The 27,035-nt window shown below is 41.0% G+C and overlaps 2 protein-coding genes across 3 annotated transcripts; both read right to left on the bottom strand.

Annotated features, from left to right (window-relative positions):
* Positions 1–4,258: 4,258 nt before the first annotated feature.
* Positions 4,259–12,963, bottom strand: LOC110503893 (protein FAM222B). Of its 2 annotated transcripts, none has more exons than XM_021582515.3 (3): positions 12,879–12,963; positions 10,831–10,961; positions 4,259–10,659 (listed from the first exon to the last, which is right to left on the bottom strand). In XM_021582515.3, the coding sequence occupies exons 2-3, from the start codon at positions 10,913–10,915 to the stop codon at positions 8,423–8,425; spliced, it is 2,322 nt and encodes a 773-aa protein (XP_021438190.3). In that variant the 5' UTR covers positions 10,916–10,961; positions 12,879–12,963; the 3' UTR covers positions 4,259–8,422. The 2 variants fall into 2 exon arrangements, with proteins under 2 accessions (XP_021438190.3, XP_021438189.3); XM_021582514.3 differs by having other exon boundaries at positions 12,789–12,945.
* Positions 12,964–13,397: 434 nt separating this feature from the next.
* LOC110503894 (flotillin-2) lies at positions 13,398–26,467 on the bottom strand. The gene is made up of 11 exons (XM_021582516.3): positions 26,212–26,467; positions 22,675–22,756; positions 21,157–21,247; positions 20,788–20,911; positions 20,085–20,203; positions 18,117–18,230; positions 17,743–17,862; positions 17,207–17,421; positions 16,714–16,897; positions 16,063–16,212; positions 13,398–15,728 (listed from the first exon to the last, which is right to left on the bottom strand). Exons 1-11 carry the CDS (start codon positions 26,258–26,260, stop codon positions 15,690–15,692), a joined length of 1,287 nt encoding a protein of 428 aa, XP_021438191.1. The 5' UTR covers positions 26,261–26,467; the 3' UTR covers positions 13,398–15,689.
* Between the last annotated feature and the right edge of the window lie 568 nt (positions 26,468–27,035).

Raw genomic sequence — 27,035 nt, 5'->3', positions numbered from 1 at the left:
TTTATACATAAAGAGTAGAACCAGCTCACCTGCTTATACATAAAGAGTAGAACCAGCTCACCTGCTTATACATAAAGAGTAGAACTAGCTCACCTGCTTATACATAAAGAGTAGAACCAGCTCACCTACTTATACATAAAGAGTAGAACCAGCTCACCTGTTTATACATAAAGAGTAGAACCAGCTCACCTGTTTATACATAAAGAGTAGAACCAGCTCACCTGTTTATACATAAAGAGTAGAACCAGCTCACCTGTTTATACATAAAGAGTAGAAACAGCTCACCTGTTTATACATAAAGAGTAGAACCAGCTCACCTGTTTATACATAAAGAGTAGAACCAGCTCACCTGCTTATACATAAAGAGTAGAACCAGCTCACCTGCTTATACATAAAGAGTAGAACTAGCTCACCTGCTTATACATAAAGAGTAGAACCAGCTCACCTGTTTATACATAAAGAGTAGAACCAGCTCACCTGTTTATACATATAGAGTAGAACCAGCTCACCTGTTTATACATAAAGAGTAGAACCAGCTCACCTGTTTATACATAAAGAGTAGAACTAGCTCACCTGCTTATACATAAAGAGTAGAACTAGCTCACCTGTTTATACATAAAGAGTAGAACCAGCTCACCTGCTTATACATAAAGAGTAGAACCAGCTCACCTGTTTATACATAAAGAGTAGAACTAGCTCACCTGTTTATACATAAAGAGTAGAACCAGCTCACCTGTTTATACATAAAGAGTAGAACCAGCTCACCTGTTTATACATAAAGAGTAGAACCAGCTCACCTGTTTATACATAAAGAGTAGAACTAGCTCACCTGCTTTAACTTTATGATTTGACTATTTGATGTTCAATGTTTCTTTTGAAAAAAATGTCACCATATTAAAATGACTGTTCGAACAGGTCACGTAACAGGGTTGACCTTAAAATGAGGGACAGATATGAATAAATCACTAATCACATTATTATAATTATTTTTATTTAATTAACCTTTATTTAACTAGGCAAGTCAGTTAAGAACAAATTATTATTTATAATGACAGCCTACCAAAAGGCTTCCTTTGGGGATGGGGGCCTGGTATTAAATATACAAAATAAATACTATATAAATATTGGACAAAACACACAGCACAACAAGAGAGACAACACAACACTACATAAAGAGAGACCTAAGACAACAACATAGCAAGGCAGCAACACAACATGACAACAACATGGTAGCAACACAACATAACACCAACATGGTTAAATATAACGTATTATTTAAATAATAGTCTTCAGAAATGACTTTGTCAAAGCAACAAAATAACTAAGGCTTTTCAGTAATGGTGAAACTTGGATACATTTTGGGATTGAGTGTGTTCAAATCTTCCTAGAAGTGACACAGTTGACGGCGGAAGGTGTCAATATGCTGCATTTTGGCACTTTAGCAAGCCTTTATTCATATAGAAAATCTGATTTATTGGATTCTCCATGTGGTCTATATTAAATGGCACTTGATTTAATATGACAGGCTTTTAAAATTCAAAATTGGTGCACAATTTCTACTTAAAATATCAAAGGGGTACAAAAAAACACTCATTTCGTGGAACGACCCATATACAGTATAGTATAGGTGTGTTCTCAGAGTGACTTTCTTTAAATGTCCTACCCTGCTTGCACTAGAATCATCTTGACATGCTGATCCTCTTCACAGACTTCTCGAGGAGAAGTGGTACAAGTTTGCCAGTAAGATAAAGGTAACATTTTTATTTATTTTTTATTAAAAATATATTCTTGATGAACTTCCTGACTTACGTGGTATACCTGGGCATCTTCACCAGTGGGCTCCTACAGAAAGGAAGGACAATTGAGTCTCTTACTGACCAAAAATTCCCCAAATATGTATACACCTAATATACATACACCTTACCCCCCCCCCCCCAAACAAATTCTATAACATTTATTTTCTGACAGATACACAATTTCTTTATGCATTGTCTTTGCCAAATTATATATTTATCAAAGACTTCAATGGTTTCACCAAATCCCAAATATAACAGAAGCTGACATTTGATCTATCTGATTTGCAAGCCTATATTTCCTGTTGAGTATACAACACCTGACTACCTGTGTTTCGTTGGCGAGTTCATCAGTGTCATAAGAGCAGTCTACTTCTTCTGGAGAGGGGCGAGAATGTGTGATTTCTAAGCATTACAAAATGAATGCACTAAGTGTAAGTGCCTCTGGATAACAGCAATCATTTTAAATTATTAAAATGTAACGTAAATGGGACAAACTATTTTGAATGCAAAAGCTCCCTGTAGGAAACTATAGGAGAAGATGCCAAGTGATGTTCTCGGTTCTCCTATAGTTTCCTACAGGGAGCGCTCCTCATGGTGTGTGTAGTGTTGTGTGAGTGTAGGGAGTATGTGGGGCCCCTGGTGCTCTCTCTGGCCCTTGCCTGGATCAGCCTCCTCTACTACTCCAGATGCTCCAAACTCATGGGAAGTACAAGGAGTCCCCGTCATGGGAATTGAACGCCGGCCAGAAATACACCACCACATTCACATAGTGGGTCGGTGATTCAAGAAAACACAACAAGAAACCACCCTTCAACAACCTCCAGTTTACCACCCTGGCACTGTTCAAGTTCACCACTGGCATGGGAGACCTGGAGTTCACAGAGCAGATCCAGTACAAAGAGGTGTGTACATGGGACCTGTATTGTGAGACTTCTATTTTGATAGTGAGACTTTTATTACATTTTTTATGGCTCTGGAGTAAAGAGCACTGTTTGTGCTCATTTTGTTATTTTATTTTTGTACTTAATTTTTTTTTATTGAAGACATTGAGTAATCATTCACAGTGCAGGCTGTAAAAGTAAGTGAACCTCTGTGTTGACGACTTCTCCCAAAGCTATTTGGAGTCAGTTGTTTCAATTAAGGAGATGAGATTGGAGGTGTGGGTTTCACAGGTGCCCTGCCCTTTAAATAAAGGCACACAAAGCCAGGTTACTGACAAATCTGTTCTTCTCTAGAAAGATTGGTTAGTGTGAACCATGCCTCGATCCCAACAACCTTTACAGGACCTTAGAAGACGCATTATAGAGATGCACAAAGCTGGAGAAGGTTACAAAAGTATTGCTAAAGACCTTGGTGTTCATCAATCCACGGTAAGACAAATTGTCTACAAATGGAGAAGATTCAGGACTGTTGCTCCTTTCCCTGAAAGTGGGCATCCTGTGAAGATCACTCCAAGAGCACAAAGGGCAATCCTGAAAGAGGTGAGAAAGAACCCAAGGGTAACAGCAAAATACCTCCAGAAAACTCTACAAACAACGAAAGTCTGTGTTCATGTGTCCACTATCAGAAAAACACTGAACAACAATGGTGTTCATGGAAGGACACCACAAAGGAAATCACTGCTGTCTAAAAAAAAAACATTGCGGCACGTCTCAAGTTTTCCCAAGACCACCTGGATGTCCCACAACGCCTCTGGGAAAATGTGCTGTGGACAGATGAGAAAAAAGTTTAACTTCTTGGGAAAAATGCACAACGCTATGTGGGTTTGGCCATCATTGTAAATAAGAATTTGTTCCTAACTGACTTGCCTAGTTAAATAAAGGTTAAATAATTATTTTTTTTAAATACTCTTTACTCAGCACTTTTTTAAGCACTTTTGGCAGCGATTACAGTCTTGAGTATTCTTGGGTATGACACTACAAGCTTGGCAAACCTGTATTTGGCGAGTTTCTCCCATTCTTCTCTGCAGATCCTCTGCCAAAGGTGCTTCAACAAAGCACTGAGTAAAGCATCTGAATACTTATGTAAATGTGATATCAGTTTGTTTTTACTTTGTCATTATGGGGTATTGTGTGTAGATTGAGGGTGGGGGGTACAATGTTTACATTTTAGAATAAGACGTAACAAAATGTGGAAAAAGACAAGGCTGAGTACTTTCAGAATTTTTTTTAACCTTTATTTAACTAGGCAAGTCAGTTAAGAACAAATTCTTATTTTCAATGACGGCCTAGGAACAGTTAACTGCCTGTTCAGGGGCAGAAAGACAGATTTGTACCTTGTCAGCTCTGGGATTTGAACTTGCAACCTTTCGGTTACTAGTCCAACGCTCTAACCACTAGGCTACCCTGCCGCCCCGAATGCACTGTACATGTTTAGAATGACTCATTGTTTGTATATCCTTTGAAAATTCAATACGTTTCAACCTCAAGCCTTGCTGTTACAAATAAAATAAACAGAATCGGTTTTGCAAATGCAAACTTTATTTTGGTTAGGGGAGAATGTTTGTGCAAGGCATAGTTTCTGAAGGATAGGCAAACTGGAATAACACAATTCTACAAAGTAGAGAAACATGAGCTTCCCCAACCACTGCCATTCATGTCACATTTCCACTTATGTGGAGCAGAAACTCTCACAAGCACAATTTAGTCATCACAGTCCCACATGCTGTTCTTACAACTGTCTAGAGGGCAGTAGACAACTTTTGTCACCACCTTAAAATAGCATGAGTCATTAAACTTAATTCAATCCAACCTGCCTAAAGAATGTTTGCGTCCAAAATGGCCCCCTATTTTCTAAATAGTACCCTAGGTCAAGTCATACACTATAGAGCGAATAGAGTGCCATTTTGTACACAGTCTGTATCTAGGCTTTGGGCCATGGTGGTGGGGAAAGTTTGGTGACTTTGGTCAGTGGTTCAGTAGCAATCATTCAGACTCCTAACAGTGTCTGGAAACATTGTGGCACGTGAGAACGGACTTCTGTCTAGTATCAGTAGTTACAGTTAGAAGCTTGGGCCCCCAACAATGGATAGAAGTGCACCACTGTGTAGTGTGCACAAGCACCTAGGCTATGCTTCACACTCTCTCTCTCGGACACACATTCCATATTAAGTCCAGTGGAGGTACTTCATATGAAATAGTAACTGTAAACCTGATTTTCTCGAGCTGTACAACATTATAAAACAGGTCAAATCAGCTAAAATGGAACGACAGGTACATTGCTTGGTTCACTGTAGCAACAGTTGGTCCATTTCCACTGCAAAGATTTACCATCTCACATTTCTAAAATCCATGACAACACAGTATAAATAGTAACCTTTATTCCACTAGTACAACCCATACATCATTACTATACATACACACACACACACACCACACACACACACACACACTATTGTGTGTTCAGACTTGAATTCATTAGCAGCTTCAAGGGCCAGGCACACAACAGTAGTAAGAGCCAAACAACAGAATCTAGCTACCGCCCTCAGGGAAGAAAGCTCAATCCATAAGATTAAAAGGTGCTACAAAGGGGACAAGTTATATCAGGAAGCTTGGTGAATTGCAACAGCATTAGGCTACTTCCAAAACAAAATCTACCCTCTCCCGCAACCCATTTCCCCGTAACGTGGAGGAGACTCACTCTTGAGCCTTTTAGTTTCGGTTTTGGTCCACCAGCTTCGTAACAGCTGTTAAAACGATATTTGTTGTTATTGAAAATATATTTCACTGAGATTTAGATGGTACAATGATTCCCTACACTATTCAGTGCTTATTTTCTCACATACAACTGAAATTGAGGGAACCGTGTGGAATTTTAGCAACCAGGAAATTACGGAGCGATTTTTACATTGGCCGCTTGACCCGATTTCCACTAAATAACACCGCCAAAGTCAAAACAGCTTTCCCATTTCAACAACATGTTGCTCTGGCGGGAGACGAATATCACAGCTAATTGGGCAGGTATGTAATACTATGAAACGATATCATTCCACTATTACTTCAGATATATTATGGCCATTTTATGAAATGACAATGCAAAATCATATGTAGCACCTTTAAGGCTACATAAAATGACTTATGACTTTTCCATCTCTTACTGAATGCAGCTAATTGTGAGACGTCGGTTTGCATTGTTTTGTGTCTGATGATATGCTTTACCTATGGCACCTATGAAGAAAAACCTATGGCTTCAGAATGCAGTGATCAAGGAAATAAATTAGCTAAGATCTAAATTACTGAAGGCTATTTGTCACATAGAAACAACTAAAGAAACGTAGTCTGAAGACCATAGTTACAGCCCAGTGCCACACACACCTATAAAACTCTGCTAAATATTATTCATACTTTTCATCCATTAAAATGAGGATTTTTACTTAGCAATTTAAGTGTCCTTAAATGAAAACATATGCAGAAACAATTGCTAGTATCATAACTATTTGATATCGGACTCTACACCATGCAGTTTGAGGAAATCCAGCATGGTGTATGTAGTAAGTCATACAACATTTAAGGTGTCGAGGGTAACTAATATAACATTTTAAGGCTTTTTTTCAAGAGTTATCAGGGAGGAGGAATGTGGGGCCATCACAAGAGTAAGCCGTTACCCAAGCTAAACTGAGGAAAAAAATGCAGCATGCTAGACCCATAGAAATACAATTACTAGAATAACAGAAGTAAATCTATTTCTATGGCTAGACCCATCTACTAGCATGAGGTAACCTGCATTTAAAAGAACTGGACCTCAGTTCTTCTTTCTAGGTAGTACAGAGACAATATACAATCAGGGTTAGGCTAGCAAGAGAAGGACAGGCGTATCCTACGAAGCAAGCTAGATCTACTCAGGGTTTTCTAAAGCTAGCCAGATTCTGTTAGCGTCACAATCCAGCTCTTATTCGTACTGCGACAGTGGATATTGCTCAGCCGCAGGGTAGGGTAGTAACTGCACATGTATGTCGCACATGGCTGAAACATCAATCCATGGGCGAGTCAGTGCCACATTTTCATTTGTTGTGAAATCAAAAATAAAATCTTTCAAATACCAGACTATGGAATGAAATGGGCTTTTAGAAGCACCATCTTTATTACTTATCGTTGATGCCAACTTGGTGTGCTTATCAATGAACAACCACAAGGACCTTCCCCCCCCACTCCTATCGATAACATTTTATTAAGTTATTAAAAGTGTTACTGGGTGTGAAGTATAAAATCCATTGTCATGACCAAATATGTCATGTTATTAACATTAACATTACTCTTTAGGACAAACAAAAATGTATTAAATATTTAAATCACTAATCTTCCTCAAATGAAAGGGATCATGACGCCATCTTTGCAAGAGGGTGGAAATCTAACTCAGTTGGTCCTCCACTCGTGGCTCAGTCATTTCATTCAGTGTAAGTGGAGTTAGCCTTCCCCAGAGCAGGTTAGTTCTGAAGGATTTGTTGCCAGAAATTTACCTGGCTAAAAAGGTGAGCCACTTTCATATGACCGGTTAACCCGAGTTGAACTCAGTTGATCAAAGTTACCTCTCTAACTCCTCAAACCTGCTTCGTAGGATACCCCTCAGCTTACCAAAACCCCCACAGACAGGCAAAGATCCACAAGGAATTGTTTACAGTAGTGTATAATGGTGAAACAAAGTAGCAAATAACATTAACCCTCTGGTATGTTCAGTTGTACTTGCAAGTGATCAATTTGGTCTTTGCGCACACAGACAATCCCTTTCAAGATCAGGGGATTGATTCTACAGGGTTCACATTATTCTAAGACATTTCATGTTTTTCCAGAAGTGAGCTTTTGTTCCTTTTGTAAATGTTTAGCATAACATCTTGATTCTCCAAGTCTTCATACTGAAAACATCACCGGTGAAATTCAAGTAGAGACAATTAAAGTAACAGCACACGGTAGGGATAAAATAAACCATTAAAAATGACTTCAAAAGCACTCCGTCTTAAGGCCTTACCATATACAAGAGGACAGGACACAATGGCTGTAGCATTACCTTACTGTATATCGGGAGAGATTGAAGTAAGAATATACTTAGACATTGACCTGATTCATATTAGCATACACAAATACCCCTTCAGCAAATTAGTCCCATTGGGGCATTAAAAAGCATGTATCCTCCATCATGTCTATATGGATTTTTTTAGATGCATAATTGTAAATGTAAACATAGGACAGGAAAGAAAACCCCATTTTCAGCCACTGTAAAAGGGAGTGGTTGGTTCCATGACAACCTGGGCATAACTGGCACTTATTATGTGGAAAGGAAGTAGACCTACTATGTTCTCTAACTAGTCCTAGATCACAATAGCGTATCCCAGAAAATACTACAATCAGCAGATGTCGATGTTGTGGTATGAGTAAGTATTCCTCATCACCAGAATAACAATATAAAACCTCTCATCTGGCACTAAGGTTTAACAGATACCATTTTAAAGGGCCGAGGACGCATTAAAAAAAAACTAGATAAGTCAGCGATTGAACACTGAGAGCAGGAGCAACCGACTAGGGAGAACATTCAATTGATCACTTGCAAGATATCTACATGTTTACACCTGATTGTAACCTTGAATCATTCACCAACCATAACACACGACTGGTGAGGTGAAGAGAGATATCTATCTATCTATAGCCTGGGTGGTGAGCATGGATATTTCTACTGTTACCTAGCTCTGGGCTCTGGGCTGGAGCTCTACTCATGGGGGGCCTGTGCATCTTCCCCATGGCGCCTGGGTTCTGCTGGAACGCCTGGAAATCCCCAGACAGGTAATCAGACACATTCTGCTGCATCAGCTTGGTCTGACCCAGGTCTGGGACCCCGGGTCTGGCTCCAGGTCGGTACTGTGATCCTGGTGTGCTGCAGTCTATGGAGGCCCCTGCCGGGCCCCCCTGGAAGGCCATGGGCAAATCCTGTGGGCCTAGACCGTCACTTTTGGCTGCTTGTAGGACACTGCCCCATGGAACCTGCAAGTAACGCCCGTTGGTGTAGCTTGGCATGGTGCCGCCCGCTGGGCCGGTGACGGGTGGCGAGGGGGTTGTCTTGTCTGATGGGTGTTTAATGGGGAAAGATTGTGGCTGCGGGGCCAACAGCTTTTGGGGGTAATTGTGGGTCTTGGCAGGGAAGCCAGGCCCAGAGGGGGCTTCCCTCCTGGGGTTTTTGCAAGGTTGGGCTCCATCAGGCAGATGCTGCATGTGAGCCAGCTGGTGCTGGTTCCAGGAGCGCTGCTGTTGGATTTGCTGCTGTTGGAGCTGATGTTGCTGCTGTAACTGATGATGTTGTTGCTGCTGCTGGTGAACCTGTTGGATCTGCTGTAACTGATGTTGATGCTGGTGAGCCTGTTGTAATTGCTGCTGCTGTAATTGCTGCTGCTGTAATTGCTGCTGCTGTAATTGCTGCTGCTGTAACTGCTGCTGCTGTAACTGCTGCTGCTGTAACTGCTGCTTCGTGTCAGTGTGGAAAGTAGGTGGCATCCGATTCATGACAGCCATGTTGGGCTGTAGGCCATTAGCACCAGCAGGGCCCTGGGACCCTCCAGGGGCTTTCTCTGTGTGGCCCAGCAGGGACGAGGGAAGGAGGCCAAAGTTGTGGGGTGTGTTGACCCTGGAACTGGCATTGATGAGGAGGTTACGGCTGATGGGACTGGGGTTGGCGATCTGGCCCTCGCACACCGAGGTGGCGCCGAGTCCAGCCCGAGCCTGGCAGAACTGGTTGATCTGGTGCACGATGCTGCTCAGGTCGGTGCCCGGCCGGTTGTGGTGCAGGCCGGCCGCCATGGACAGTGGGATGGTGGAGGTAGATACGGTTACGTTTGGTGGAGCGTCTGCATCTGGCAGCTTCCTGGGGCCATAGGGGGGGCCTGGCTGGGGTTGCAGGGCAATGGAAGCAGAGGGGGAGCCAGGGCCAGCACTGGAGGCCTGGGGGAGAGGCTGAGATGGGGGGAGGCCCTGGGAATGTTGCAGACTGGGTTGCTGGGCCTGGGCCACATCAGACAGGTGTCGCAGGCCCTGGGGGAGAGGCTGTGACAGGGGCAGGCAGTGGGGGTGCTGCAGGCCCTGGGAAAGTTGCAGACTAGGTGGAGGCTGGGCCTGGGCTACGTCAGGCAGGTGCCGGAGACCTTGAGCCCGAGCCTGCTGTAGTAAAGCTTGTTGGTGGGGAAGAGTCTGGTGCTGCAGAGTCGGAGGATGAAGAATATGCTGCTGTTGTTGCTGCTGTTGTTGCAAAGTCTGCGTGTGAGGCAAACTCTGCTGCCGCTGGACATTCTGCGGGTGCGCCAGATTCTGCTGTACCGTTTGCAGCTGGGACAAGCTTTGTTGCAGCTGTAAAGTTTGAGGGTGGGCCATGTTCTGTTGCTGTAAAGTTTGCGGCATATTCGGTGGCTGTGAAGTCATGGGGTGAGCCATGTTGTGCTGCACAGCATGCTGTGGATGGCCCTGTTTCTGTGCCAATGCCTGGGGCTGGGTTTGAGACATGCCCTGGAGGTGGGGGACAGGCTGGGGGAGGTTTAAAGTGCTCTGAGCAACGTATGGCCCGCTGTGGAGGTTCATGGATGGTTTGGGAAGCAGATGGGCTCGGCTGCTGTCCGTGTCTGTGAGGACGCCTTTGCCAGGCGAAGTGCGGAGGACGGCCAGGAGGCCCGCTCTGGTGCTGCTGACTTGAGACGGGTAAGAACTCTGGCGCTGGCTGGAGCTGGATGTGTCCAACCCGTTCACAGTGCGGCGGATGTGCTTCCTCTGTGGTACTTTGACACTGTTGGGGAAGATCTTTATGGTCAGAGGATTGTTGGCGACTTTCTTAGCAAAGGCATCCAATTCTGCTGGGGTTGGATAGTTGGCAGATTTCATCTTCTGTGTAGTATCCCCTAGGATGGGAACAAGGATAGAGGGAGGGAACAATACATTTTAGCCTAACCAAAGTTAATTCATTCAACTAATGACTGGAACAGATATACAACTCATTAAGTAGAAATATGAAGAGGAAACTGATTTCTCTGATATTATAGTACTCAACTATATCAAATAAAAACACTTACATTGCTGAAGTCCAGTGTTCATCTGCGTGTGGGAGAGAAATCGGGGGGTAGGTTCACCTGATGATGCTGGCAGACAGGCCAGCATGTCACACTTCCACTAATGCAACATGGGAAACGCTCTCCTCACCATGCTGAGAGAGACACACACATCAGCAGTCAAACACCACATTGACCATGTAAAATGACTCAGCCATGAGGCTATTTATTTACTGTACATTATGTGACCGTTCTAAAATGGCAGTCAGTAGTCAGCAGGCATTTGCACCCCAGCCTTCAACAGCAAACACACTGCCTGCAGCTAGACAGAGATAGCAGCGGGCTTAATATGGAGACGCCTTTTCTCCTTTCTCAGGGCACAGCAGGACAGACTGCATGATGGCTACCGGCTAGAGAGCCTCCAGCTGCCTTCACCAATCTCTGTGTGTGCATCCCAAATTACACCAAATTCCCTATATAGTGTACTACTTTGACCAAGGCCCATAGGGTGGTGACGAGGAAGAGGCACTCCAAAGACCATTAGTGTCCGGAAGTAATTTAGCCATTCATTATAGTCATTGTGATCTGTAGAGCTGATATTTTCCTGTGCCAATTACCTCATGACGTTTCTGGATAGCTCATTATATTAATAAAGTCTTTAATCAACAACTACAATAGTCAGTTGAAAAAAAGGATACAGTACTGTACATATCTGGCTGTGCTGTTAGAATCACAATTAAGGGTGCAGTATTTTAAAACTAGCATTCAGTTAGCCAGCTAGTTTAGCCAGGGAAAACGAGCTTGGGCCAACAGTAGTGTGCATGTGTACCAGCTGGGCGCACATGCACACTAGGCTAATTCAGGAAACAGATAGTAGTTTTTATGCCCTGATATAAGGAACCGGCTGCGAAAAGTTTGATTAAACAATTCAGACTGAAAAGAATAAGTCAGATGACTTATATTTAAGGAGCAAGTCGATATACAATCTCAAAATCAGCTGTAACTGTCAACAGTAGAACAAAACTCAAAAGGATGTTTGAGTGAACCCTGAATACAGAAAATGAATGGTGAATTTCCTTCCGAACACAATAAACTCCTCACCACTCTATAGGGCTCTGGTCAAAAGAAGTACACTATATAGGGAATAGGGTACCATTTAGGTATGTGTGTCAATAGTTTACAATACTAAGCAATGCAGAACAGCTTTGTGTTATGTATGTAATGGTGCCTTGTCACCCAGAACCCTTTTCAGTTCCGAAGCTAAATGTGACAGAATTCAGAAGTCCCAATGACTCAAGCATGATACGTCTTACACTGTAGCTGGTTAGTGTATCCAGCTGACCAGTTCTTGAAAATTATGGGCATGTAGTTAGCTACTAGTTACAATAAATATATTCAGTCAGATGACTGGGTCTACCAGAAATGTTACTGCATCATTGCGTAAATATCAATAACACTAGTCATTCAACGTGGTTGTAGCCTAGGTAGGGCTTCTCTGATCTAGAATACCAGGACATGCATATAACTAGCTCGCTAGTTATGAACAAAGAATTCTTAAATATTATCTAGCTGGTGTCATCTTTGAGCAGCATTGTCTAGTAGTCAATAGACCATTCAAAATGTAAATGAACACTAGCTAGCTACTTAGCTACTGTACTGACAATATTTGCGTGCCAAAAAGTATATATTTTTTCAAATGTATAATATAACCCTGGAATTGTAGTTCTAAATCTGTAACGTTACTTAACTAGCTACCTTCTCGTGTAACTGTAGCCTAAGTTAACCGGTTAATAAAGAAGCAAGCCAATGATGAATGCTAACAAGCTAGTGTTAAATACCTCGAGTCATAGCACCACAAAGCATTGAACACTTCTTTGTACTGCTAGCGATCAGCTAGGCTAACTAGCTAACGTTAGCCAGCTACTGAAGTAACACTTTTGCTAAAGGAAACACCAAAAACAAATAATACGCTAAATACTTACTCCCCGCGAAGTCAAGAGAAAGGCATTTGCGAAAACGTCATTTTAGCGAGATGATCGAACATAGATATTTTGGTTATGTTGTTAGCTCACCGATGCCTTATTTCTGGTATTTGCTTTCTGCAACAGCAACTTTGAGAACACATGCGCAGTGGGCACTCTGTGGGTTTTAGGACCTTTATTACGCATATTTTAGGTGTGCATACTCAATGCCTGACTAATATTCCTTGAGATTCCTGATGAGATGAAAGTCCTGAGATTCTTCCTGCAAGATGCATTAAAAACGAATTATGATAAGGATTGATTGAATGAGTGACAGGCTTTGGCTCAAATTAATAAAGTATCGCAGGACTAACTGGGGCGGTAACCGAAAAGCGTTGGGCCCGTAACCGAAAAATTGCTGTATCGAATCCCCGAGCTGACAAGGTCAAAATCTGTCGTTCTGCGCCTGAACAAGGCAGTTAACCAACTGTTCCCCGGTAGGCCGTCATTGTAAATCGGAATTTCTTAACTGACTTGCCTAGTTAAATAAAAATCGGGATTTACATGCCACGAATGTTGCAGCTGTCCACATCGATGGAAGATACTGAATTATTAGAAAAAGAGCACAACTATTTGTTGTAATTTTATTAGCATGACAGATGAAGACTGAAATATGGTAATATTGTGTAACATTCACAAATATCTAGTCCTGTTGAAAAATAAAAACATCTACATTGACTCAAAAAGATGGGAGTGCATATTTGACACAACAGTAAAGTGATAATTATTTTCACAAAAAGTATCCAAAAAGTAAAAAAGTATCTTTAGTGGATTGTCAAAAAAATAAAAGCTTAGCCAGAACAATGCATTTGGTCATGAAGCCACAATGTAACTCAAAAATCCAAATTACAGCTGTTACACAACTGAAACCTTTTCACAGTATTGGCAAAATTACTTAGATTACAATGGCTGCAATGAAGTAGAGTCAAATCAACTTGAGGGCAGACAAAAATAAACATTACAGTAACAGTCCTTCACAAGTCGTTTTCATTTGACTAATTAAAACGAACATTATGATATGTCTGGGAGGGGGAAAGGACAAGGAAATATTTTTCCAATCCAAACATCATTTGAGCAATTATATTCTTTATAATTTGCTCAGTGCTTTTTTGTAATCTGTCCACTTACATGATAGCTGGGAGTTTTCCCATCTTGATTTACCATTTCCATGATCTCATGTTGAATAGTGCAAGTCTCCAAATCAGTGATGATGGCATCCACATATATATAAATAAATGACCAAGATCTGCCGTTTCCCTGTCCTTGTACAAAGGGCTACTCTCCACCTCGGTTAAGATTACAACGTAAATAGTGATACTAAACAACAAGCAGAAAGTTAGTCTTTTACCTCTACGATGACTAACCACAATACAACAAAAAGCCAATATAAATCAGAGATTGTGATTCAGTCTTGGAATGAGCTCAACAAACAGATCATAAACATGGAGGTCATGTGGAATGACAATAGTGTAGCAGTACATATACCCATTTTCACAATTATAGATGATTAAAAGACAGATAAATGACTAAATACATTGAACAGCATTGTCTAAACGGGAGTGATATCTTTCTCTGACAAGTGTATGATATACAGAGGTATCGTTAACAAAGATTACATCGTGGACAGAACCTGAAGAGCTGTCTTACATGGCTTAAAATGTACTTATATTACTATATAAAACTGCAACAAGTGTCTGTCAATGTTATAATCAAGTCACACTAATCAATTGAAACATGAAATTAAGAAATCAACAGAATAAACAAAATTACTTCTTAAAAACATATCACAGCTCATATTATTTTAAAATACCTATTCCTGTATAATAAAAATGATAAGGTTCAATGACTAGCGTTTGGCTATGAGTTACACCATTTTACTTCTTGGACTCAAAAACCCTTCAATATTTCACATACTGAACTTTCACCAGGACAAAGAGTTCTCAATAAATTACACTACATCATTAGAATCCCACAAAGTACTTAATCTCTCCCTCAAACTTACTTAAAGTCAATTCAGTACTTCAACTTACTTCACACCAATTCAGAAAGATGCATCATAGCCAAAGAACCAAAAGGACTGCCAATCAGGTTTCTGGGATGAGTATAAAAAGCCATTCATGTTGCTATAAATGAAAGTGTGTTTGGAATAATGTACTAAACAATGTTTACAACATAAAATTAAATGAAAACATGATATCTTAAAGAGTGGGAAGAATTCCCAGTTACCCAGAGTTTTGACAAAGTAGAAACCTAAATAAATTATTTGAGGATAGTAAGCAGTGAGCACCTTGTTTCATGTAGCACTTGATACAACTTGTCACCTGATTGTGAAAACCCATAACTCATCATAAAGGACACAAATTAAATCAGTTAAATTAAAAGTTATATACATTAGAGTACAGTAACTTCCATCATCTATAAAATAGTCACATGAGAGCAAGAAGAGATAATTACTGAGTAATAATGAAGTATATAATAGGCACGGTGAGTTACAACTTTGAAAGAAAATCATAGAGGTTGCTCTTCTTGACAGCTGTTCACTGACATGATATGGTAAGGTAGAGACTAGAGAGGTTTATGAGTAAAATCAAAAAGGCTCAGTTCATGCTAAATGATAACAATGTCATGCGATCTACTTATTGTAAAAAGCTTCATGATTCAAAAAGTAGTGAACTCAAAAGATACATAGAGTATATAAAGGAGCAGCGGTACATGCAGATATTCTGGTCCTGTAGAAATTAAGGCACCAGAGGTTTAAAAAAATCCACTTGTTCATATTTAATAAATAAATAATAATTTCAAGGGTATTGAAGGCAGTCTATGAGAGTGCATAAAACAGAGAGTAGAAGGGAAAGATTGTTTTCAGGCCTGAGCATCAGTCATCCTCTGCAGTAGTGGGATCTGTTGAATAGGGAACAAAAAAAAATCAATTTAGGCTAGAAAGAGATATTGTATGCTAACGTTTCATTTCACTACTTCTGAAAAATTGCATGTAGGTTTGAACAAATCCAGCAGCACCAATAAGATTCTGTAGGACATATTGGCTAATTCATAGAATTAGAATTATTAGAACAGACATTACCACTCTATACAAGTCAACGTTCCATGATGGGTGTAATTATATTTCTATGGACTCACTAATCTGTTTTACCTACCATTTTCACCATGCATGTCTGGTGAACAATACTATACTGACGCTAAGTGAAGTTCCACTTCCTGTCCAGCCCCTAATTACCTTTGATAGGTCAATTCCTGTGAGGGCGTTGACAGACACAGGAAGTTCAGCCAGGAGGCGGTTCACTTCCCCCGTCACATGGTTTCCCTCCCCGCTCAGGATTACTATCTCATTGGTCCTGGCCAGCGGCGCCGCCACCTTGGCTGCAATCTAGGAAGATTCGGGCACATTGAGATGTTTTTATTGTGCTCACATCACAAGACACATTTATGGTATATAATGGCATATTCCATCAACAAATCATCGGACTTCTGAGTCACTTTAAGATGGTGTAATCTGACACTTATACATGCAGGCTACCACCTCTTAACACTGGCTGACAAGGATACCGTAGATAACTACTGGCTGATGACTGATACTACTGTACTTTGTCCAGTCAGAAATAAAAAGTCAAACATCGGGCATTATTACGGTTACTAGATTATAACTGTTTATTACTGCTTTATTAGTATCAATGTTACTAGGTTTATCTGGGGGCATGTTAATGAGTATGTCTACTGTACATCTACACATTACTACCTCAATATGAATACATCTGTATGAAGGTCTCGTCAAGGCAGTAGTGATTTAATTTGATCAAATCTAAACCATTCGAATGCACGCATGAATACACTGCATTTAAAACAACCAATTAATTCCATAGTCTGTTACCTTGGGCAGGGCCTCCAGGACAAGAGCAGTCTTGGCTGCCTCTCCATACTGCTGGTAAGCCTCAGCCTTCAGTCTCATCTTCTCAGCCTCAGCCTTCCCTATAGCCTCAATGGAGCCAGCCTCTGCCTCGCCTATTCTCCGGATCTTCTCTGCCTCTGCCTGGGCCGTCAGAACCTTCTTCATCCTGAAAGACACAACACACTTGTATCAGAACAACTGGGAAACTAGATTGTTTTCCAAAATAAACAATTTAATTCATATGCTATTATTGTGTAATTACCATTTAACTGCTAACTTGTTAAAAAACAACCTTTTTTTCACAGTTAAATGAAGTGCTACCAATCTACATGTGTAGAAAATGTTTTTGTGATAGAAGACAATGCACATAAAGTTGAGTGGAATCACTACTGAACGACAGTTTGTATGTTACAGCTAGGTAAGCGTATAACGGTACTGTGGATATGCTCTGTTATGATATAAAAGCTGTTCCCACTTCTGTCCCTCAGCCAGCTGTTGCATCTTGTATGCCTCTGCCTCGGCAGGCCTCTTCACCATGGCGATGAGCTCCTTCTCTGTGCGGAAAATCTCCTTCTCCTCAATGGTGATCTGCTTCTTCCTCTGAACCACCTCAATCTCCATCTCCTCCAGCCTGATCTTCTGCTGTTCTTTAGCTGCCTGCAGCTCATAGGCCAGCTGGGCTTCCGCTTTCTGGAGACACAGGGACAGAGAGAGACATGACCAAGACGTCCATGTTGAAGCACACAGACAGAGAGACAGGATCATGTTGATAGAGGAGTTTTTAATGTTGAGGTTGGCTGGAGGGAGCGTTTGGCTGCTTAGGGCTATATTTAATGTTAATTCCGGGCTCTCTGATCGCGTAAAATGTCGCATTTACTAAATTACTAACGCCTACTGATAATTTAGACTCAGATGGACCAACATCATAGAATAATTTAGTAGACTGGAATTTCTATCGCACTGTACTCATTTAACTGACATTCAAAAGTGGAGTATGGATTTCATGCAGACCTTGGTGTTGACTTCTTGGTTGAAAGCAGCCTTCTGCAGTTCAAGTTCTCGTTTGGAGTCTGCCATCTTTGTGTCAGCCAGGAACTTGACATCCATCATCTCCTTCTTGCACTCTGCTTCCTGGTGAGAGAGAGAGAGACAACGAGAGAGAGAACGAGACAATGAAAGAGAGAGAGAGATTTGAATGTACATGAGAGAGAGAGAGAGGGCGAAAGGATGAGGAGAGAGAAACGTATGAGGAGAGGAAAAGGGGAAATTAATAAAATTAACTTACAAACCTTTCAAATGAAATGTATGTACATTAATACAGACAAACATAACCCTAGAAATAATTGCCCCTCTGGAATTATTACATTTATTGAATTGAATCTTACTCTTATCCCAGCATCCCTTTCTGCCTCTGCCACACCGATGTCTGCATCCCTCTGGACTGCTGCTGTCTGAGTCTTCCCCAGTGAGCTCAGGTAGTCCACTTTATCATAGACATCCTACAACCCACACACACAGTAGCTCAGATTACCATACACTACCAGACTTACTTGAGGGAACAAAAATGTAAATAAAATGTCCAACATCAACACGTAATAACATCTAATTGATTGGCGCACTTGCAGTAAAGAGCTTGTCATGACGTGGCCCTTTCTGGGTGTAGATTATGGCTTCTACCCTCTCTCACACTATCTCCTAACCCAGGTTTATCACCTCCGGTTGTAAATACCGGGTAGAAACTACCATGCAGTATTGAGGGAGAGTGTCTCCCAGAACAGAGACTTGGCCAAACTCCTAATCCCCAAAATGAGAGAATTAAACCATATTGCTACTTTTGAGAATAATCCGTGGACACTTAAAGGACAGTTATGACGAGTGTGTTTCATTTGATGATCTCATGAAGAACAGGAAACACACATAACGGTATCTCTTAAAGTGTATATTTCCCAGCTGCCAGGTTAACATCTAAAGATGAACTAGTCAGTAGCCACACCCCCATGAGCCTAGACATCACATTACGCGCCATGGACCGCCCTTTTCTACTGTTACGTATAAAACCAACTCCTGATGAAATTCACATCAGACTAAGCAAACCCCAGCGTGAGCTAAGGTTGCAAATGGCTGAATCTCTAAGACCAAAACATGTCTTAGAGATGCTGGTGTGTGAAGTGGTTTAAACTACAACTCTACCAAAGGACAGGACTATACCACATGGAGCATTGGCTACATGGCTGGGAATAGTTAAACTCTGAGACTATCGATCCCTACAGAATAAGAGCAAATCTTAGATGTATAATTACTAGTCCGCAGCTAAAAATGATGTAAACCTAGAACGAGAATACCAACAACCGCCGAAACATCTATTCTATGAAAACATTCCCGAATGGTACTCTTTAGTATCCATTCTAACAACCACAAAATACTTTAATCTTCAGGGAAACGCAACCAGAGAGACTCTGATGAACTCTACAGCAGACGGACCGGATTCCAACAGAGAAGACAACAACGACATACCGGCGTAAATATATACTTGCAATTATTCTCGAATGAGCAGCCGTTCATGTGCAAGGATTAGCATTTCAATTAATATAAATGTATACTGTGTAATTAATCTATTTTGTCTTTCCTGCTCTCAGTCTCACCCTTCCCTTTTGTCTACCAAACTGTCATATCGGCTTTACCCACTAGGGACTTTCCTATCATTGTTAGTAAACAATATCTACTGTTTGTTATGTATTTCTGTGATTTGATTAGTTAGTAAATAATTAATGCCAATTTGTATATCGCTGATTCATAATTTATGCTAGTGTTCGTGACGATAACCAATAATTTATCCAACGTTCAGATGAGACTGATAATGTAAAGAATAATTAATGATTGATTGCTATTGATATAAAAGATCTTCAGATCTTTAAGAGTGGATTCGGGAGATAGCCGCTCTATATAAACTAATGCTTCAGTGGTGCTCCAACTTCCTAGTTAATTAAGTTTACATGATTAGCTTAATCACGTAATAATAATTATACATAGGGAATTGATTTGAAAATAGCATGTAATCTCATTTAACCATACTAGAGACACGACAAGCTGATAATAAAAAGTGGATCTCATTGACGGGGACTGTGACAGTCTAGGCTAACTCACAGCTATTAGAACTACTAATAATCCATTACTCAATCCTAATCAACAACGGTGAAGACTAGTTAAGTGGAGTCACCTCCCAATCAACAGGTTTACATCATCCATTAAATGCCATAGGATAAAACACACCAATAAAACAAAAACATAAAAATAAAAACGTGTGTTTAACTGCATTTACCCTCCACACTTCATGGCACCACCAATTGACTCACCTTGATAGTGAAGCTGAGGATCTCAATGCCCATCCTGCCCACGTCAGGTGCTGCCACCTCCCGCACCAGCTGGGCAAACTTGTCCCTGTCCTGGTAGATTTGCTCCACTGTCAGTGTACCTGGGGAGAGGGAAGAGCAGAAGAGCCTGTCAGTCTCTACAACACTGGATATAGACCTACTTCACTTAATTAAGGCTATCCCACATGGTAGTCAAATAATCACTGAAATTCATGGGTATTTACAAAGATAAAATGCATTGATAAAAACACATAGATCTCTAAAGTCATCATCATCATAAAGTAAAACATGAAAATCTCATAATACAGAACATATAACGTTTACTTTTCAATAGTGCAGTCTATATTCTCAGATTTCAGTTTTGTGGTTTTAGAAGTTACCCTTTCACACATTCAGGCTCTCATTACATTGACTGTCATTTCTACTTTTTTCTAAATTATTTTAATTTAGACAGGCTATATTTAGTACAAAGCTTGAACAAACTGTTTGAAAAGCTACCCATCTGCAATTCTTTGTTGTTAAAAAACTACCCATCAGCAAAACCCATGTGTATGTGTGACGCTGAGGTTTAGCCACTGATTTACATCAGCTAACAGAGAACCAAGCTGACAACAACCAACTGAAATCAACAGAAGACCATAATATAAAAAAATTATATATTTTCCTTTGGAGAGATTCTCCTCACCTAGAATTGAGCGTAAATGTCCCTCCAAGGTTTGCAAAACCACTCCTTTGATTTCAGGGACGGATTTGCCCAAAAACTGCTCGCAAGCAATTGCCAAAAGATCATGATCTGTCATCACTTTGATCTGGAGAAGAGATGAAGGAGAGATTCATAAAGACAGACTGTGGCCTGGTTGCATATGCAAATATGAATCACTGTGATTTAAAAACTTGATCTACGGCTGTAAGTTAGTTTACACAAAGAGCTCGCTACAGCTGCAGTTTGTAATTAAAAGATATTCAAATCAATAACAATTAAAATTACAAATAGGTAAGACATTTTCCAATGGTGTCGGTTTCATACAACTGACGAAATATATATATTTTTTACCTGTGCCACCCCAGTGACAGTGATGGCGACCCCCTCTGCAGTCTCAACATCCTCACACTTGGGTTGGAGTGTCATAATCTCCAGTGTAATCCTATATGAGGGGAAAAAAATATTTTTGTTAATGCAGACCTTAAAGGGGCAACCTGCAGTTGAAACAATAACGACACGTTCTCTCCCCACTGTTTCGGGAAAAAGCTAAGGGATGTGGCTGTAGAAATGCAACCACTCAAATACATAGACAGAGCTATGGATACAAGGAGTGACCATCCATGATTTCAAAATGATAGTTTTAACAATCTTGTGAGGCTGTAGTATACAGTGTTTGTTTACATTCGATTTGTTTACAAACATAGTAAAACAAGCTTATATTTTGCGTTCTGATGGAGTACGACAGTTGAACTAAGCTCATGCGGCCTTTATAAGTTAAATTATTCAAGAATCAATGGTTACATATCATTAACCAAAAATGGATATAGCAACTGCAGATTGTCCCTTTAACAGCACAATAACAGAGGGAGAGGAGAAAAACACTCTGCATCAGTATTATGTGACAATGTCACTGACAACACATCAGGAGCAGAAGTAATGGCATAATTTGGAGGCTCAGCTGAAATATTGTTATCTTATTTCATCATTGAATAAATATCATTGGGAAGTCACATGAGGAGTTTCACAATGGCAACATTTCAGTGATGGAATATTTCTGTAGTGGAATGTTTATTGTTTCTGGAGATTTATTACTTCTATTGCCACCACTTCCTTGACACGCCCCAAATGACTAGTTACTGGCTATTGAGCAAAAATACCCCGAAGAAACCCTAAACAAAACATTGCATGCTTTCATGTAAACCCAGGAGAGAATGCCTTACAGTCAGTTAATAAACAGAGGACAGCACCTAACCTACTGTGAAAAAGGGTAAGAATGGGGCCAAGTGACACACGGGGAAAAAAGGCAGAATAGTGAATGTGTACTGTAGTTTAAGGTGGGGCCAAGTGACACACGGGGAAAAAAGGCAGAATAGTGAATGTGTACTGTAGTTTAAGGTGGGGCCAAGTGACACACGGGGAAAAAAGGCAGAATAGTGAATGTGTACTGTAGTTTAAGGTGGGGCCAAGTGTCCTTTGCCATGTTTCCATTTGAAACATCCAGAATTCATTAACACAATGTAGGTCAGTCAGGAAAGTGTGGCAAAGAATAAAATAATAGTCTTCCACGCACACACCTCCTGGCTGATTCTTAGTCCGCAGATGATTGGTGCGTTTACTGAATTATAGGCTATCATTGTGGAAATCTACGATAGCTGAAAAACCTGTTGGAGCTGTGTCCATAAATGATTGTGGGTTTCTAAACCTCAGGCAGCCCTTTTATCCAATTTAGTATTTGTATGGAAACATTGTCTTATTTATCCATTGAATAAATAAAACAAGCCTCCTCCAGACCATTTGCAAAACAACCCATGATTGCTGATAGACTGATGTAGACAATTCTATAGCATAACATGGCATCGTCGGTCTCACCTTTGAATGTCAGTGATGAGCCACCAGGCCCAGGCCCAGCCCCCCACCATGTAGGTCTTCTCATCTGAGCCACAACAGGCACCTGAGAAATGAAACAGACAAGGCGTGAGTGAGCAGTGGCACAAGATCTCCATCAGGGAATGACTATTATTCATCAGCACTCATTACAGATGCTCAGTGGACACCCTTTTTAGTTGTTACCACAACAATTCCTTTGTCTTGGTGCCATGCAATAGCTAGGTTACTACAGGGCCAAATGTAAAACATGTAGGTATAAGCTACTCATAGACTTCTATAAGGGTAGGCTACATGATTACATAGCCTTGTGTATAATTTCCCTGCAAGCTTAGAAATCTCTTGGCCTTGCGCTTGGTAGCTAAGTGAGGAACATATTACAGTGTACATAGCTAAGGATGTAGTAACTCAAACAATCAAAACATGGAAGTGTTGGTATGACTTAGCTCATTCAAAACTAGAATTTTGACCTGAAATATTTTTGTCCCTCATATAGGATTACACCGGAGATTATGATGCTCCAAACCAAGTGTGAGGATGTTGAGACAGCGGGGGGGGGGGGGGGGGGGTTCGCCATCACTGTCACTGGGGGGGGCACATGTAAAAAAAATAACCTGTCCATAGCCTCGCTTCTCAAGCATATTGCATGACTGTTATTTGGAGTTGTGGTAAAGGCCACCAGCTGGAAAGAGACTAGTTGCCACATTGCATTATCAAGGCTCGCATCCCAGTTGAGCAACATTAAAGTGACTGTGTTTCCAGAATTCAAATCAAATTGTATTTGTCACATGCTCTGAACAGGTGACCTTACAGGTGTAGACCTTACCGTGGAATGCTTACTTACAAGCCCTCAACCAACAATGCAGTTCAAGAAATATCCTGCTAAGCATTCAAAATGTACTTTTTGGTTGTCAGAGAAAATGTATGGAGTAAAAAGTACAATATTTTCTTTAGGAATGTAGTGAAGTAAAAGTTGTCAAAAATATAAATAGTAATGCACAGATACCCCCCCAAAACGACTTAAGTAGTACTTTAATGTATTTTTACTTAAGTACTTTATACCACTGCTATCTTCACAGGTAGACTGGCCCTGGCAGCTAAATCAATCAAATAATCAATCTATCGATTCACAAATACCTTTACTTTCATATCACATCTACATTTCACAAATGCAAAATACACACTTAATGTACACTGTTTTAACCGGCTTTACCATAGTTGCAGCCGACAATATTTTTCAATGACAATATGTTTCTGGCGACCTTCGGAGCACGCAAGTTAGTTAATTAGTACAGGTTGTCCCTCTGTCTTCCGTAAACAGTAAACACGTGTTTTAACATAGAGATATGACTGTGTGGGAACAATAACCCTATAAAAAAAGGTGTGTATCAACTTAACATTTTCCTTTTTGAAAATAGTTTCTTTGATATGAAAGATCAAGTCCTTATGCTTCTAAAATCCTACCACAATCAATGGTAATGTTCAGACAGAGTTGCTTTCAACAAAACTCCCCACAGAAGACGCCTTCCTCCAATGACTCTTATGTGTAATGTAATAGAACTGAGAGACATGATAAAGGACTAGTAACAACCTAGCTAACTACGTTAGTGAAGCGATATGACTTGTTATGAGCAAAATCAATGCAATGACCGTATCATTAACTAGTTAACGTAAACTCACCCCATTCCGTACAAATGTGCACAACCGCAACATTCAAACGAGGCTACAAAGAAAACGAATGGGACTGTAGCGACTGTGTTGACGTCAAAATCTGGGGTGAGAACTGTTTCTATTCAAGCGTTGATGACATGGTAATGTAACAGACCCTCCGTTACATTGTGACGTGTCGTAACGTACAGCACGCATAAAGCAACTATTTCTGTCTTACAATCTCTCTCCACCAGGTGAAGCACTTCTTAGAAACAAGAAATGGACAGTGGCGGGGGTAAGGGGGATACCTCGTGATTTTTTGCTTCATCATTGCATGCATCATTCTCAAATCTGCTGTTTACTTCTAAGATCACTTAAAAACCCGATTCAAATTTGACACAAACCTTCAAATAGGTATGTAATGACACATTATATAAACTCTTTATAGTGTTTTATTTACATTTGAGGTGAAAAGTTGGACAGATCGAGTGAAAAAAAAAACTATTTTCCCACATGTAACGGATGTGAAACGGCTAGGTTAGTTAGCGGTGCGCTTAGCGGTTCAATCGGTGACATCACTTGCTCTGAGACCTTGAAGTAGCGGTTCTCCTTGTTCTGCAAGAGCTGCTGCTTTTGTGGAGCGATGGGTAACGATGCTTCGTGGGTGACTGTTGTTGATGTGTGTAGGGCCGTGGCTTTTGTGGAGCGATATACGCTTCGTAGGTGTCAGTTGTTGATGTGTGCAGAAGGTCCCTGGTTCGCGACCGGGTATGGGCGAGGGGACGGTCTAAAGTTATACTGTTACACACATCTCTCCTTCTGCATTAGTTTTGCTTCCCCACCCGCCATTTTTAAAAAGACCCGACGGGGCTCATTGCCTGCTTGAATTATGCAGATGTAACAGTATAAATTTAAACCGTCCCCTCGCCCATACCCGGGCGCGAACCAGGGACCTTCTGCACACATCAACAACTGACACCTACGAAGCCACGGCCCTTGCAGAACAAGGAGAACCGCTACTTCAAGGTCTCAGAGCAAGTGATGTCACCGATTGAACCGCTAAGCGCACTACTTCAAGGTCTCAGAGCAAGTGACGTCACTGATTGAAACGCTATTTAGCGCCCACGCTAACTAAGCTAGCCGTTTCACATCCGTTACACTCACCCCCCTTTTGACCTTCCTCCTTTTTCCGCAGCAACCAGTAATCCGGGTCACGGCACCAATGTAACAGTATAAATTTAAACTGTCCCCTCACCCATACCCGGGCGCGAACCAGGGACCTTCTGCACACATCAACAACTGACACCTACGAAGCGTCGTTACCCATCGCTCCACAAAAACCGCGGCCCTTGCAGAACAAGGGGAACTACTACTTCAAGGTCTCAGAGCAAGTGACGTCACTGATTGAAACGCTATTTAGCGCCCACGCTAACTAAGCTAGCCGTTTCACATCCGTTACACAGAAAGGGGCGGCGTTTAGGTAATGTAATTGATTCTGTTGGAAAGGAGATAAATTGTGCTTTACAATGGTATTGACATTAGTTGATCTGGAAGTATTACGTTTTTGGGGCGCTAAAATAAGGGCAATTGTACGGACCAAGGCGATGTACGAGTTTACGTTATACAATCAATCAATCACATTTATTTATAAAGCCCTTCTTACATCAGCGGATGTCAAAGTGCTGTACAGAAACCCAGCCTAAAACTCCAAACAGCAAGCAATGCAGGCGTAGAAGCACTATACATTAACTGAACCGTTGGTAAACGAATAGGTTAAAATAACCGTATATTAACAATTAAGCTTGTATGATAGAAAGCTATCTACGTTAGCTTCCTAGCTACAGTAGCATGGCAGGAAGGGGGGACACCTACCAGAGACAACCACGGCTTCATTTGGTCCAACTGTAAGGCAGCTACCCATCTTCGTCTGGCGATATAATCTCTCAAATATACGTGAAACCCTTCTGTATTGTAATATATATTGGTTGTGTGGTTAAATGTCTCTCAATTCGATTAAAAACAGTAAACATTCACAGCGTCTTTGCCACCTTCCTATTAAATCTCCTGCAAGCCCCCGCCCCAAATCAAGACGGTGACGTAGCCTAGCTAGAAGCTACCGTTTGTCAACACGACATGCCCTGCCCACTTCATGGGGCTCTCTCCCTTCGCATGCAGTGTACTAGTAGCCAGTAGGTAGTAGCAGTTTCTATTGATAAAGAAGGAAATATACTCTCTTACAGAAAGTTCTTAGAAACATAACTTCACAATACATTATAAAGAATGTCATTCTATATGCAAAGCAATACCTTCAGGACTTACTCAATTAATATAATATAATTTGTGTTTTGTGTTTTGGAGAACATGTCAAGATAGACGGGGCGGCAGGGTAGCCTAGTGCGTTGGACTAGTAACCGGAAGGTTGTGAGTTCAAACCCCCGAGCTGACAAGGTACAAATCTGTCGTTCTGCCCCTGAACAGGCAGTTAACCCACTGTTCCCAGGCCGTCATTGAAAATAAGAATTTGTTCTTAACTGACTTGCCTGGTTAAATAAAGGTAAAATAAAAAAATGTACATTTTATGTTAGAAGATTGCCCCCTGCCGGATAAGAAATGTAATAATACCTTAATGAGAACTTTTTTTAAATTATTTTTATTTCAGCTTTATTTAACCAGGTAGGCCAGTTGAGAACAAGTTC

Source organism: Oncorhynchus mykiss, chromosome 24, assembly GCF_057628025.1.
Source record: "Oncorhynchus mykiss isolate SJ-2025 chromosome 24, ASM5762802v1, whole genome shotgun sequence".
NCBI lineage: Eukaryota > Metazoa > Chordata > Actinopteri > Salmoniformes > Salmonidae > Oncorhynchus > Oncorhynchus mykiss.
Note: the sequence above shows the minus strand (reverse complement) of the source record. Positions and strands in the feature narration are given on the sequence as shown.

What these genes read in the sequence shown, in the direction of transcription:
- LOC110503893 (XM_021582515.3), bottom strand. Translation starts at nt 10,915, where the DNA reads ATGCTGGCCTGTCTGCCAGCATCATCAGGTGAACCTACCCCCCGATTT. An exon ending in GAACACTGGACTTCAGCAAT is followed by an intron (nt 10,660 to 10,830) that starts GTAAGTGTTTTT and finishes TTCCCATCCTAG; the next exon opens with GGGATACTACACAGAAGATG.
- LOC110503894 (XM_021582516.3), bottom strand. Translation starts at nt 26,260, where the DNA reads ATGGGTAGCTGCCTTACAGTTGGACCAAATGAAGCCGTGGTTGTCTCT. An exon ending in TCCTCAGCTTCACTATCAAG is followed by an intron (nt 18,231 to 20,084) that starts GTGAGTCAATTG and finishes TGTGGGTTGTAG; the next exon opens with GATGTCTATGATAAAGTGGA. An exon ending in CAGGAATTGACCTATCAAAG is followed by an intron (nt 15,729 to 16,062) that starts GTAATTAGGGGC and finishes CCTATTCAACAG; the next exon opens with ATCCCACTACTGCAGAGGAT.